Here is a 14585-nt window from a genome sequence, read left to right on the forward strand (position 1 = left end):
CTTCGAACATACATATATTTCTATCCCTGAAGCGTGTCTACAACAGGGTAGGGAATCAACCCCCCTACCCCACGGAGAATGATCAAAACAATAGAACTCTTTTCTTTCTTTTTTAAAGAAAAGCAAAACGTAATTTTTATAAAAAGTTGTATGAAACGTGACGATTTTATTATTTATTTCCCTTTCCCTTCAAAAAAAACAAAAAACTTTTATGTATCATATATGTTTATTTTTAATCAAGGAACGAATTAATTATAATAAAATACATACATACATGCACCTCAAATGTGTATTCCATAAGAGTTTAAAGTTTGTAGGTTCTTAAGCGTAATAGAAACCTCAATATCAGGAGGCATTTTAGAGACGTTCCTATTGTTTTTGTACGGTTGGGAGTGGGGTTAACTCATTAACTTTACTATAATATTATTTTGGGGGGAAGGGAGGTTAAATCCCAGTAGCCTATCTCCGTGGACGCCTCTTTATTTTACAGATATGAATACAAAATGGCGAATATATAATTTAAAAGAGAATAAGTTGCGTGGAGGTGACCACAAATAGGTTTTCCTCCGTTTATTATAAGTTAAAATATAATACATTTATATCCAAAAATTAATTCAGCATTTCACAAATATTTTGATTTAAATGAGGGAGTCCAAAGTAAAGTCAATGACTCAAACCAACCACCTCCATCTTCAACCACAGCCTCCAACCTGGAACTGGCCTTGAAGAGGAACTCATCGCCCATGTTGGGCACTGCCTCGAGAATGAAAGCCGACAAGGAGTAAACATTGTTATGAGAACGTTTATTGGCATCTCTCTCCAAGACACATATTAGTCCATAGGGTTCAGATCCGGCGAGCTCGGAGGTCACATGTTCATTGATTTAATATCAGTTATTAGTTCTATGAGATCATGAGTCTTCCTTGCTGCTGTTCCCAGTGCCGTATGTCAGGAAGATTTTTTGGTCCGCTTTACATGGGTGAACGCTTGATTTTCAGTGGTGAACGTGGGATATTTAAACAGGGCAAATGCTACAGCATAGATTAAATCTTGCAAAAATATCGTCCAATGGACTGTCTGACCATTATTTTCTTCAGGCAAACATTGGGAAAAATAAAATGAAAAGGAAAAACTCTAGACGGAAAGTCAATGCCGACCTATTCATAAAGGAAGGAGTATAATGGAGTATAAAATGCACGGTGCAAGAATGAGAGAAAATTTTTGAACTATACAATTAAGTCAAACAATTTAAACCTCCTTAAATATTTTTAAAATAATAACGGATGAAGATAATGAACGAGATTATAATATACCATGAAACGGTTACATCGACAGAAAATAAGTTATGTTCACAAGTCTTGATGTTCTTAACTCGCATGTATACGCGGTGATGTGTTTGAAAAAAATGAAGAAAAAAATGCATGTGTTCTTTATCATGATTAGAAGAAGAAGTTTTTCCTCTCTTTCCTTGACGCAAAGGTGTCAATCAAACTGTCCATGTCTTCATGGAGCACCTTGTCCATCATCACCCTCTCCATGTTCAAGAGGGTGAGGGAGGAGAGCCTCTCCTGGTCCATGGTGGTCCTCATGTGGTTCTTGAGCCTTCTGAGACAGGAGAATGACTGCTCCGCCTCACAGCTGCTGATGGGCATTGAGGCCAGGATAACTATCACCTTGTATAGCTCCGGCATAGGGCGGAACACTCCCGAGCTTATTAACTCCGCAGCAATTTGTGACGAAACCATGTCTTCTGTGTCAATATCTGCCTAGAGAAACATAAATTTTAAACATATAATGCAAAATGAAACATTATAATATTAACCTTGAATTGCTGGAAGATTGCATGGTCTGACTGGAGATGCTCGAGTTCAAGTCTGTAGTGCTTGGCAACACGCTCAATGACACAGGTCTCCACTTCACTGTCATTAACGATTGCAATGAGATCCATTGTGATGTTTGTATCGTCGGTGGCAAATCTGCTCTCAAGCTCTAATACAATCTTATTGATTGCAACATCGAAATGTGTTTCACGGAAGTAGGATTCAGTTGTTCCTTTCCACTTTATTCTCCTTGGAATCTTCGCCTCCTTGAATTCCAAATCAATTGAGTCCTCCTGGTCAAATACTGATTTCATCTCAGACGACTTCAACTCAGCAAGTTTCCAGATTGATTCAAAGATTTTCTCACTCTTAAGATCTTCAAGAGTCCTAATCACTAGGTTGACGTGTTTCCGGGCCTTTGTTAGGTCAACCTTTCTGCCTTGAAGTTCATCTGTCAAGCTAGATGTGTGTCTGAGGAGTGTCTTCAACAGTTCAATGCTGAAAACAAATTCGTGACTAAAGATGCTGTTGAGCAGAGAAGTTGCTGTTGAACTCGACAATGTATCTTTATCTTTTCTCATTATTATGAGGGTCTACATGATTCTGACCATCCCTAGAGATACAGCGTGTACAGCATCGTAGCGGAGACTCCAGCGGGTAGCAGACTGGTTCTTCAGGGGCATCACCTTGGCATGCTCCTAATCTTTACTTGTTATCTTCAACGACTTGTAGATTGCTGACCTCTTTGGTGACCCTTCAATGAAGTTGTATAAAATTTGTACTGTCCCCATTGTATTTCTCAACAGGGTTATATCTGAGAGAAGATCCTTGACTACAAGATTGAGGACATGGGCGTAGCAGTGGATGTAGACACACAGTGGGGCTGCTTCCTTCCACCTGGCGGCAAGACCCTTCTTGATGCCGGATATGTTGGAGGCACCGTCCGCGGCCAAGGAGACAGTGCGGGCGGGGTTAAGGCCGATATCCTTGACAGCCTCGTGAAGTTTCTCAAACAAATATTTGCCGTCAGTCTGGGCAACTTTTACAAACTTGAGGAAGCTCTCTTTCTTGATGCCTTCACTCGTCAGATATCCCAGTGACAGACTGAACTGCTCCGTGTTTGACATATCTGATGTCTCATCAACAATTACAGAGAATCAGTAGTCATCATCGCCGGCACAAGTCTTGACATCTTCAATTATATTTTCCGTCACTTTGGATGCTTTAATCTTTATCAGCTCATTTTGGATGTCAGGTGAGGTCCATTTGGCAAAACCTGCCCCAGCTGAACGAAATTTTTTGACTTCGGCCTCCAGTTTATCTGTGAGAATATGATTGTCGTGTGAACGCAGGGACAAAAGCTCCAAGAAGTTTCCTCAATTCTTTTCATTAGATTCCGTCAACTTTTCTCTTGTTTCGAAATCGGCCCATAAAGTAAATCCATGCTTTGCGAGGAACCCAACAGTTTGGAAAAGATACCTCAAATAAGCTCCCCACTTCACGACTTCCTCAGCATGTTGAGACTGAACATGGCCGAGAACCGAGGTATTCTTTCTCTTTGATGTGAGGTAATTGATCCAATTTTCCATCGACAGTTTGTGTTTTTTGTTGTTAGAATGAACTTTCAACGAGGAACTGTTTTTCCATGTTTTGAACTCAAATTTCCCAAGGTTGGAAATGGAAAATTTGGAACAGGCGAAACACTTGGCTGACTTTTCAACCTTGTCATATTCTAGCCACGGGAACTTACGGAACCAATCATATTGAAAGTCTCTGGAGTATTTGTCATCTATCTGAGGACTGTATGTTTGTAAATTGGGCTGTAGAGGATGATCTCTCTCGACTTTAGGCACAGTTTCCTGCTCAGTCTCCACTCTGGTTCTGGTCTGGATGTCCTTCCGCTTTGGCTTCCTCCCGGTAAGTATCGGGTCACCCAGCTGGCTCGTGAAGACAACAGGGTACTCTGGGCCTCCGTCCACAAACTCCATCTCCTCAGTCTTGCTCTTCTCACCTCCATGGACATTATCGCTAGTCTAAGAGTCCTCTGCAGAGGGAATATTGTTGTTGTTGACTACAGAGAAAATGTATTCCATGTTCAATTTTGAGAAAAATTATCTAGCTTCCTTTTGGGTGGACGTGCTACAAATATGTAATTTTACTATAATGACTCAGTACTATTATGAGTTGGTCATAAGTTACATATATATAATAGATTTTAATAATTAATTATGACTTAATTCATCTATATTTACATACCTATATGATTGGTGGACGGTTGAGTAAGGTTGTTGTCTTTTTTGGTCCGCTGAAGTGGACAAAGCGCAATACTGACGTACGGCCCTGGCTGTTCCCAACCCATTCGATTCTTTGAGAGACATGGCAACATCATAAATAGTTGATGCGGAAGGTTCTTGGGCCTGCACCTGGGACGGAGGCCACACTTATTCCTGAATGTTGTTTGTTTTCTGAGAACTTCTGAAGGATTTTGTATTTCATGTTATACAAACTTGTCGGCCAAATCTGACAAGCATACTTTCATAAACATAGATTTTAGGGTTGCCAAGATATTGAGCTCAAAACTTGTTTCCAGATTTAAAATCTTCCCCCTGTATGTACATACAAAACATATGTACGTTTAAATGAGTGAGTGACACATCCAACGAAGCCCCTGGGTCCCTATCTATCCTCTTTTTTTATATATAAAAAGGAACAGGAAAGTAAAACAATGGTGGATAATAAAATAACAATAATAATTAATTCAGAGCAGCTATGATGCTGTTAAAATAATAATGAAGAGATTTGATAAAAAAAGTTTTAATTAATTCTTGCTTTCATCACGTGATGAAAGAACAGGAGACCCTTTTAATGAAGAGATTTTTTAACAGATCTATATAATATATTGATTGGGTAGAAAATGTGGAAAGTACGAACCTCATAGGAATTAAAGGAATTAAATTTAAATAAACCGTTTGAATATACCACCCCCAAAATATTCTTTCTTTTTTTATAAAATATCAAAGTTCAATACATTTCTTAACCTTTCCCCAAATATATTTTTTCCAAATTACCAAAAATTATATGGTAGCCAACAAGTACGCTATAACCAAATAATAAGATGGGTAGCCTGTTTCATATAACAACTAGTCGAAAAAAGAAAAATCCATAATATTATAATCAGTTTAGTAGAGGAGAGGAGGGTGGACAACTATTCAAAAACGTATCAGAGCCCAAATGACTGCAACTGATTATGAGCAAGGCTGTGGACTAGATTAAATTTCAGGGCGAGTCCGAGTCTTGAGTGCGACTTGAACTTCAAGACCCAGTCCGACTTGAACTTTGAGACTGAGTCCAGGGTCTAATGGGAATTTCAAGTTCGAGTTCCGAATCCGCTAAGTCACACACACACACTTGCATAGATATATGTGTTGTATATGAATCTTGATTATGACATATAGATAAAAGACACTATAGTCTTGATTTTCATAAAAACGGAATATTAAAAAAACTTCAAAACTAAATATTTTCCTTTCGATTATATATATTTACGAACTATATATTCGAAAAAACAATTAACAATTATTTACATATCCAGTTTACTCTGAAGAAAAGGATTGCATTTAGTAGATCTTGACCTCTGGTATTTAATAGGAATTTCATTGCAGATAACAATCATTTGACACTCGCTTGTGATGATGGCATTGACACTAATGTGGACGCAAGGGAACGAACGTTTGAGGAATACATTGACGTATCATCGTCACCCTTCGACGTAGCCAATTTTTTGAACTATATATCATGCTCCTTTTTTTATACAGTAGTTTGTGTGTGTTTTTTACCATTATTGTGCATGGTGGCACACTCATTGATTAGAAATTTTGAAGTTGACAATCCATGTCTCAAAGGTTGCCTACCCTGCTTCATAAAATATATTCTTTATACAATAATATTACGGAAATTTATTTCACTTCATTAAATACACGCAACCTCTTCTTTAAATTAACCCATTACTAATGGTTATGGATTATGGGATACACTAAGGGCCCATTAGCGCCGATGATGTGTTGAAATATTAATTTCTCCATTAATATTTACTTCTTTTTTTTTGGTAAAGACGTTCATGATCTAGATAATATTTTTTTATTCTTCTTTAGATATGAAGTACCTTAAAAATTGATATTTTTAGCTTTATTCATGGTATTATTAAATTTTTGTCTTAAAAATATATATTTAAGATTTGAAGATCTTTTTTTTTTTTTTTAATTAATTTAAATAGAAAGAGTTGTTATCAAATTTTATAATACTTGCACAACATTTTTTTTTATTTCTTTAAAAGTTGTTCTAAATTTTTACGTTCCATAATTCTATAAAAATATTGGAAACAAATAAATCAATTTTTTCATTATCATTTCAATAGGAGGTGCTAAAATGTTTAAATAATTTTTCAGTTTCTGCTATAATGGGTTAATTGTGCTTAATTTTATAGAATAAAAATAATAATTTTTTGTTGGACAATTTAATAATTAAATATAAACATATTGAGGTGGTTAGTCTATCAACATAGAAAATAAAATATTTCTATGATTATTATTGTTAATTATCACTGTGATAATCTTGGATGCAAAATATTAAGTGTATTACAGATTTTCATAGTTTGTAAGCTTCCCTTGTTAAGTAAGTGTAAAACCAATAATCACTCAGCTTCTGATAAAAATTCCCATCAATTGATCATCAAACATTTATTATTAAGATGTAAGTTCTCAGTTAGTTTTGACAAAAATAAGGCTTTTTTTGAAAGAGATGTTGCTCAAAATCCAAGTAATTCATGTATTTATAATTTCGTAAGTAAGTAAACAATTCAAAATGAAGTAATTTCAGAACATTTGGTGAAGAAAAAACTTTTGTATATTAATTTTAGAAATCGTCTACCTTATTCAATCAAAATAAAACGTTCCTCAAACTTAACGTCATGTATTTTATACACTAAAGGTATTACTATTTACTTATTCTTAGAAATATCATTGATACCGCAGAAAATTTTATAGATATAATATTTAATTTTTAAGAAAAGTTTTAGAAAAACTTTCAATATTATAACATAAGTCGAAAAAAAGATAATTCAAGAGAATGTAACATTCTAAAAATATATTTTTGTATGCTTAATTATTTCGTTCATATCTAATATGTATGAAATGTATCTTTAAACAAGAAAAGTTCTTTAATTTATGTTAATATCAATTATATTTTTTATATGTATATATATTAGTAATGAAGATGTTGGCTTTTTTTAGAGTCCTTGGGATGTGAATTGTGTTAACTGACCAAAGCCGGAACATTTTAACTTAATTGACTACTTCAAATTATCAGAAAATGATTTATTGAGACAATATTAAAACCAAATAATATATTTTAGATATCAATATATCCCATTTGCGCTTATAATTCAGATCAATTTGAGTTTTTTTAAATATTAATTACGTAATAACTTTTATTATTCTGTTCAATGCTTATTAAATAAAATTTGTACTTCCTACGCCCAAGTTATATTGTTTTAAAGAAACACTTTTTATGATATTTGTGTAGCTGAGATCAAATAGATGCCAGATTTTGACAAAACAAAACAAGCAAGCATTATAATTTATTTACTTTAGGACATGCTAATGTACATACATAGATCTTAATTATTTTGTATAAGTACGGACTAAATATGTAAACCAGTATATGTAAGATCTTGTGGGTAGATTTAATCATTTGAATGCCACAGAAAGGGAAGAAATATTATATAAATCAAGTCTCTTGAAGAAATTAATTATTTTTCAGAAAACATTTTTGGTATTCTAAAAGCTCATATCAAATGGAATAGAAATACATACCTACTGATACTATTTTAACAAAGATACATAAAAGTTATTAATTAAATTGCAAAAATAAATTTTTATATATACCTTAAAATATATCTTTCTTATGAGCTAAAAATGTTCGTTGGCCAGAAGGGGATTGAATGGTTTTGAGAAATGATTTAATAATAAACAATATTACAATTGAGAGCAAACTGGTCCGATTAGGGATTGCTAAAAAATAACCTGGCCCATGGGGGGATCGAACCCGCGACTTTCGCGTTATTAGCACGACGCTCTAACCAACTGAGCTAATGGGCCTATTAAAGTTAATAATGATTTTAAACTAAAAGATTAAAAAAAAAAAAAATTTACATATTTTTTGAGGAAGTTTATAGGGGTTCTGAACATTGTAAAAAATTGATGTTTTGTTCTTTTCAATTTGCATAACTGAGTTATACAAATCCCTACTTTAGGAATTTTTCTTTCTTAAAAAAATTAATATTTGAAATTTTTTCCCTAATTTTTTTTTCTCCACAGGAAGGCCTTTATTTAAGTAAATAAATATAAACAGGAAATTTGCGTAATATATGCATACATTAATAAACATTATAGTTTTAAATTAATTTCCTATTTAAAGACCAAAATTTCTTGCTATTGTCTATCATGTACTAATCATTTAATCATATTTAATATATTGAAAAATAATTCCAAACAAAAAAAAAAAATCAAAATTATTAAAATATTCTAGTAAATAATAAAATTAAGTAAACTATTCCAGAACCTCCAATTCACGACATGCTTCTTGTAATAGTTGATAATACGTTTTAACATTCTCAAATGCCTCTCAGAAGTTGATGGGAGAATGCAGAGAATACTTCCACCAATCATGTTGTTCGCGAAGAGTTTGTTTAAGATATACCTTGTCTTGATAACAGTTGTGAATCCTACGCTCCCGAAAAGAAGCCCCTATCAAGTAATCTATCTAAAGTCCATAATATAGATAAGGCTACATTGAGCTAGAGGAACGAAGTCGATAAGGATCACCCCCAAGAACATGAAGCCCCAATAGAAGATATAGATACTTACTTACTTCTATTGACAACAAATTGGGTTCAAGTCCGGAGAGTGAGATAAAAAAAAACTTTGCAATTAATAAGTTCCGAATTGGAAGGAGTGACTAATGATAAATTGATTAGACCTAAAAAATCTGCAAAACCACCCATCATGGATGAAGTTATAATGTCTTCAAGGAATAGATCTGGATCGATCTTTAAAAGGACAGCCTGGGACTCAGAGTTATCTCCTAACAAGAGGACTACTCAAAAATTTAAGAAAAATCAGGACTAATTTTGGAGAAGTTGCTGTTACATTAAACATTTGATATCTTGATGTATCCCCCTCTGCAAAATAATACTATTTTTTCCAAGTTGTCTATGAAGCAATATTCACAAACATCAAAGCAAGATGTTATCAAGAGAAAATCGTTTCATTGAATACCATAAGTGGAAGAGAACGTAAATCCAGGCATGCTATTATAAAGAAAATTTTAAGCATGACACCTGATATTATTTGTCTACAGGACGTACGTTCAACAGTCACGTCCTCTTGTACTATTTCTTGTTCCTTTTATATTCCAACAAATTACTCTCATCACTATACGGGAACCAGCCTTCCTTACATTCGTTTCCAAATCTTTAGGGAAATCCCAATTCTTCTATAAGTGATTTGCACTGGCTAAGGGTAACTTCCAAATCGTCATGTTTTAATCTCATTAATGTCTACGGTCCAAACGTCTGTGTTTTATCAATCGACCATTAACAATCTCAAAAGTGATACGAATCCAATAATGCGAATTGGAGATCTTAATGTCAGTCTAAATATCAAAATCGAATCTTATCCGAATGCTTCTATTGTATTTAAATTGATATGTCAACTCAACATAATTGATGTATTTAAAAAGTTTGACTTGGACCTAAATTCTTCTTGGTGTGTTGGTCATAAATCGTCTAGAATCAACCATTCTTTAGTTTCTCCATGTTTATACTTTTGTGCAAAAAAGCATTGCATGAATTCACACCTTTTTCTGATCATAAGTTAGTTATTTTAGAATTTTTTACCAGCTTCACTAAGAAAAGTTTTAAAATACCTTACTGGGTTATCCATCAAGAATTTTTTATAGCCTCTCTGAAAGATGTATTAAAAATATCTTTTGATTCTTCCTTTTCGTGTAAAAAATTATATCAAATTTTAGACTCAACCATTCGTGACACGACTATCCTTTTTATAAAAAAAAAAAGAAAAAAGAAAGCAACATTGAGCCAATTACATGATGACATACAGAAAATAGTGAAAAAATGTTCCTTGTTCACTCGCCATTTGACATCAGACACTACCCAAGATATGGCAATTTCAGAGATTTCAGAAGAACAAAAGAGGCGAAAGTTTGAAATCAACAAAATCCTTTCAAGCCATTAAAAAATGTGTTGCCTAGGAACGACATATGTGCTACAAGGTTAAAGAAACTTATTATTGACGGCAAAAGTATAACAGAATCCAAATAAATCATCTGGCCCCGACAACATTAAAGGAAAAAAAAATTACCCTGTTCTGACGCCATAGTCCCGAATCTTTTGAAATTTGGGGAGAAGCTGGAACTTAAAGGAAAACTTCCTCCAGCATTAACTCGTGGAAGAATTTCATTGATTCCAAAGAAGGGTGATGGAACGAGCTTAGGTCATTGGATACCTTTAACTATATTAAACGAAGCCTATCGAATATTGGCTGGTGTTTTGGCTAGGCAAATACCCCATCTTGTGGGGGAAAAGTTGTCGACAGGGATGAGTCGTGTACTGTTAGGGAAGTAAGGGGTATTTGGCATTTGCTTTGCTGGAAAGAAATATCTCTTGGATATATATGCTGACGACATCACTCTTGTGTTGAAAGGAAATTCAGTCGGTCAGATAAATAAGAGAATCGAGACTAGCTTTTTTAACAGATTCCATAAAATATCTGGAATGAAAATTAATTTAGAGAAAACGTCTATTTTACCCTTAGATCTTTGGTCTCCTTTGATTCCTTCAACTAAAATAAACGGTTGTAGCGTCGTGGAGAGGATAAATATATTGAGCATTGAGTGGCAGAGTAATGGAGCTTCAGATACCAATTGGAACATTCTCCTCTTGTAAGCACGAAAATGGTGTAAAACCTGGAGAACACTAAGGCTTCAGAAAAGGGTAGGCATATACAATACTAAACTAATATCTCAACTGATATATGCCACAGCTGCACTCCCATCGATCGGGAAGAAAGCTATCAAGGAAGAAGAAAACTGGCTTAACAATTTATTTAGTCGTAAATATCTTACAGCGTTGAAAAGACTTTGCTCGAGACTAGGTGGAGGCTGGTCCTTATTGGAGAATATTTTACTTATAAAATACATAAAAGTTTTTGTTGATATAATTGCTAAACCTACTGTGGAACGAAGGAATTTTATTCATGAATTGCATTGTTTTTAAGTTTCTTATGTTTGGTACATCTCTCTCGATTGATATTATCAACTGCTTTTCAAAGGAATGGGGAGGGGGGCGATCCAGAGAATCATATGGAAATTGTCACTTCTTTATGATTCGAATAATATCGTCGATATAGTGCATACAAGAGACCCTTCTTTAAAAATCTTTTATCGCGAAAAATGATGGAAAAGACTGCCATCGAAAATGATACTATAACTATTCATGACACTCACAGAAATTCTATTTTTAATACCGGAAGATTCATTTTCCCTCTGAAGCGATCAGCTCTAAAACACGTGCCTCTCACTCCAGGGCATATGAAATTGCAATAAAAGAATAAGGAATACCCTGAGGTTAAAATAATAATAGAGCTTTTATAAAAATGGTATGCCTTCCTCCATCTTGGGGCAAGGTGATTGCACATTCTCTAGTGGGGATCAATGATAGCCAAAAATTCACGGTACAATTTCAAATATGTAATACATTTATCCAATTTTATAGTCCCTGCAAGGATTGTAACTTTTAATAATATAGTTCATGCTTTTAGCGATTATCCTATTCTAAACATCGTCAAGTCTTTTATCATTATAAATCAAGAATTCATTTGGAATTTTAGCCAAATTTTGTAAAGGCATACATATTATTTGGCATGACATCTAGAACATTTTAGAGTACAGAAGAAAAAAATGGCATTTGAAATGTCAAAACCTATATTAGCCAACAGAATATGGAAGAGGAACCAATTGACACCACTCACATTAGAGCAATTATGATATCTGCTGCAGCAAGGTATACTGCATTTAAACTGAAGATACCGAACCTAACGAACGATTCATCGTGGAGGTACGCGTTTGGATTAATAAATTACTTTCCATCAACTTCTGAGAGGCATTTGAAAATGTTAAAATGTATTATCAACTATAACAAGAAGCATGTTGTGAAGTCAGAGGTTCTGCAATAGTTTGCTTTATTTTATTATTTACTAGAATATTATAATAATTTTGATTTTGATTGTTTTTTTGTTTGGAATTATTTTTCAACATATGAAATATGATTAAATGATTAGTACATGATAGACAATGCCAAGAAATTTTGGTCTTTAAATAGGAAATTAATTTTAAACTATAATATTTATTAATGTATGCAATTTCCTGTTTGTATTTATCTATTTAAATAAAGACCTTCCTGTGGAGAAAAAAAAAATTAGGGAAAAATTTCCAAAATTAAATTTCAAATATTAATTTAAAAAAAAAAAATTCCTTAAATAGAAATTTGCATAACTGAGTTATGCAAATTGAAAAGAAAAAAATGGATGCTCAAGTTTTCTTTCATTTTGACAAAAAAAAATTAATTTTTTACAATATTCAGAAACCCTATAAACTTCCTCAAAAAATAGGTTAAAACTTTATTTTTTTAATATTATAGTTTAAAATTCTAAGTATTCCCAACAGGCCCATTAGCTCAGTTGGTTAGATCATCGTGCTAATAACGCGAAAGTCGCGGGTTGGATCCCCCATGGGCCAGTTTAATGTTTTTAGTAATCCCTAATTAGGCCAGTTTGCTCTCAATTGTAATATTGTTTATTATTAAATCATTTCTCAAAACCATTCAATCCCCTTCTCGCCAACGAACATTTTTAGCTCATAAGAAAGATATATTTTAAGGTAACAAAATTATATATAAAAATTTATTTTTGCAATTTAGCTAATAACTTTTATGTATCTTTGTTAAAATAGTATCAGTAGGTATGTATTTCTATTCCATTTGATACTAGCTTTTAGAATACCAAAAATGTTTTCTGAAAAATAATTAATTTCTTCAAGAGACTTGATTTATATAATATTTCTTCCCTTTCTGTGGCATTCAAATGATTAAATCTACCCACAAGATCTTAAAATATACTGGTTTACATATTTAGTCCGTACTTATACAAAATAATTAAGATCTATGTATGTACATTAGCATGTCCTAAAGTAAATAAATTATAATGCTTGCTTGTTTTGTTTTGTCAAAATCTGGCATCTATTTGATCTCAGCTACACAAATATGATAAAAAAGTGTTTCTTTAGAACAATAATAATTTGGGCGTAGGAAGTACAAATTTTCTTTCACACTTAAATGCAAATTCCAGAAAAACTTATGCACTATCATAAGTATATTTTTATTAGTTTAACTTTAACTAAAAAGTTAAAATGTTTTTTGTAAAATTGAAGTAATTTAACAAAATGTCAAGATTTTCAACTGTTTCTGCATGGCCTACAGGATTATATACATGTGTAGAAATGATGTTGTGATAGTATTCCTACAAATATTCAGTTTCATAATCTGTTCGAAAACATACATTGGAAAAACGATTGGAATGAGTCTATTTGAAAGACATTGAAGACAAATTTTTATATTTTTCTTAATATAATCCTTGAAAAATAAAAAAGTTGGGAAATAATGCTGTCCAGTTTATTTGATAAATTAAAAGTGCGGGAATATGCATTGAACAGAAAAATATAAGTTATTAGGTAATTAATATTGTTCAGAACTCAAATTGATCCTAATTATAAGCGTAAATGGGATATATTGATATCTAAAATATATTATTTGGTATTGATATTGTCTCAATAAATTATTTTCTGATAATTTGAAGTAGTCAATTAAGTTAAAATGTTCCGGGTTGGGTCAGTTAACACAATTCACATCCCAAGGACTCTAAAAAAAGCCAACATCTTCATTATTAATATATATACATATAAAAAATTATAATTGATATTAACATAAATTAAAGAACTTTTCTTATTTAAAGATACATTTTATACATATTAGATGTAAACAAATTAATTAAGCATACAAAAATATATTTTTAGAATTTTACATTCAATTTTTTCGACTTATGTTATAATATTGAAAGTTTTTCTAAAAATTTTCTTAAAGATTAAATATTAAATCAATAAAATTTTCTGCGGTATCAATGATATTTCTAAGAATAAGTAAATAGTAATACATTTAAAGTATAAAGTTTATGAAGTTAAGTTTGAGGAACGTTTTTATTTTGATTGAATAGGGGAGACGATTTCTAAAATTAATATACAAAAGTTTTTTCTTCGCCAAATGTTCTGAAATTACTTCATTTTGAATTGTTTACTTACTTACGAAATTATAAATACATGAATTACTTGGATTTTGAGCAACATCTCTTTCAAAAAAGCCTTATTTTTGTCCAAACTAACTGAGAATTTGCATCTTAATAATAAATGTTTGATGATCAATTAATCGGAATTTTTGACACTTTGTTTCATCTCAAGAATGATTCTTCCTTCAGGTTCTTCTAAATATGTGACTATTTAATTCATTAAATAAGGATGTGCAACAACTTACTCGGTCCTCCCTATCCGGGCTTGCGATACATCTCTAATTTATTCACGTAT

General features: G+C 32.5%; 1 protein-coding gene across 1 annotated transcript; it reads right to left on the minus strand.

Annotated features, from left to right (window-relative positions):
- Positions 1–281: 281 nt before the first annotated feature.
- Positions 282–3133, minus strand: LOC139907078 (zinc finger MYM-type protein 1-like). Its single transcript, XM_071893054.1, has 2 exons — positions 1823–3133; positions 282–1766 (listed from the first exon to the last, which is right to left on the minus strand). The coding sequence occupies exons 1-2, from the start codon at positions 2399–2401 to the stop codon at positions 1440–1442; spliced, it is 906 nt and encodes a 301-aa protein (XP_071749155.1). The 5' UTR covers positions 2402–3133; the 3' UTR covers positions 282–1439.
- Between the last annotated feature and the right edge of the window lie 11452 nt (positions 3134–14585).

This window comes from Lepeophtheirus salmonis, chromosome 13 (genome assembly GCF_016086655.4).
Source record: "Lepeophtheirus salmonis chromosome 13, UVic_Lsal_1.4, whole genome shotgun sequence".
NCBI lineage: Eukaryota > Metazoa > Arthropoda > Copepoda > Siphonostomatoida > Caligidae > Lepeophtheirus > Lepeophtheirus salmonis.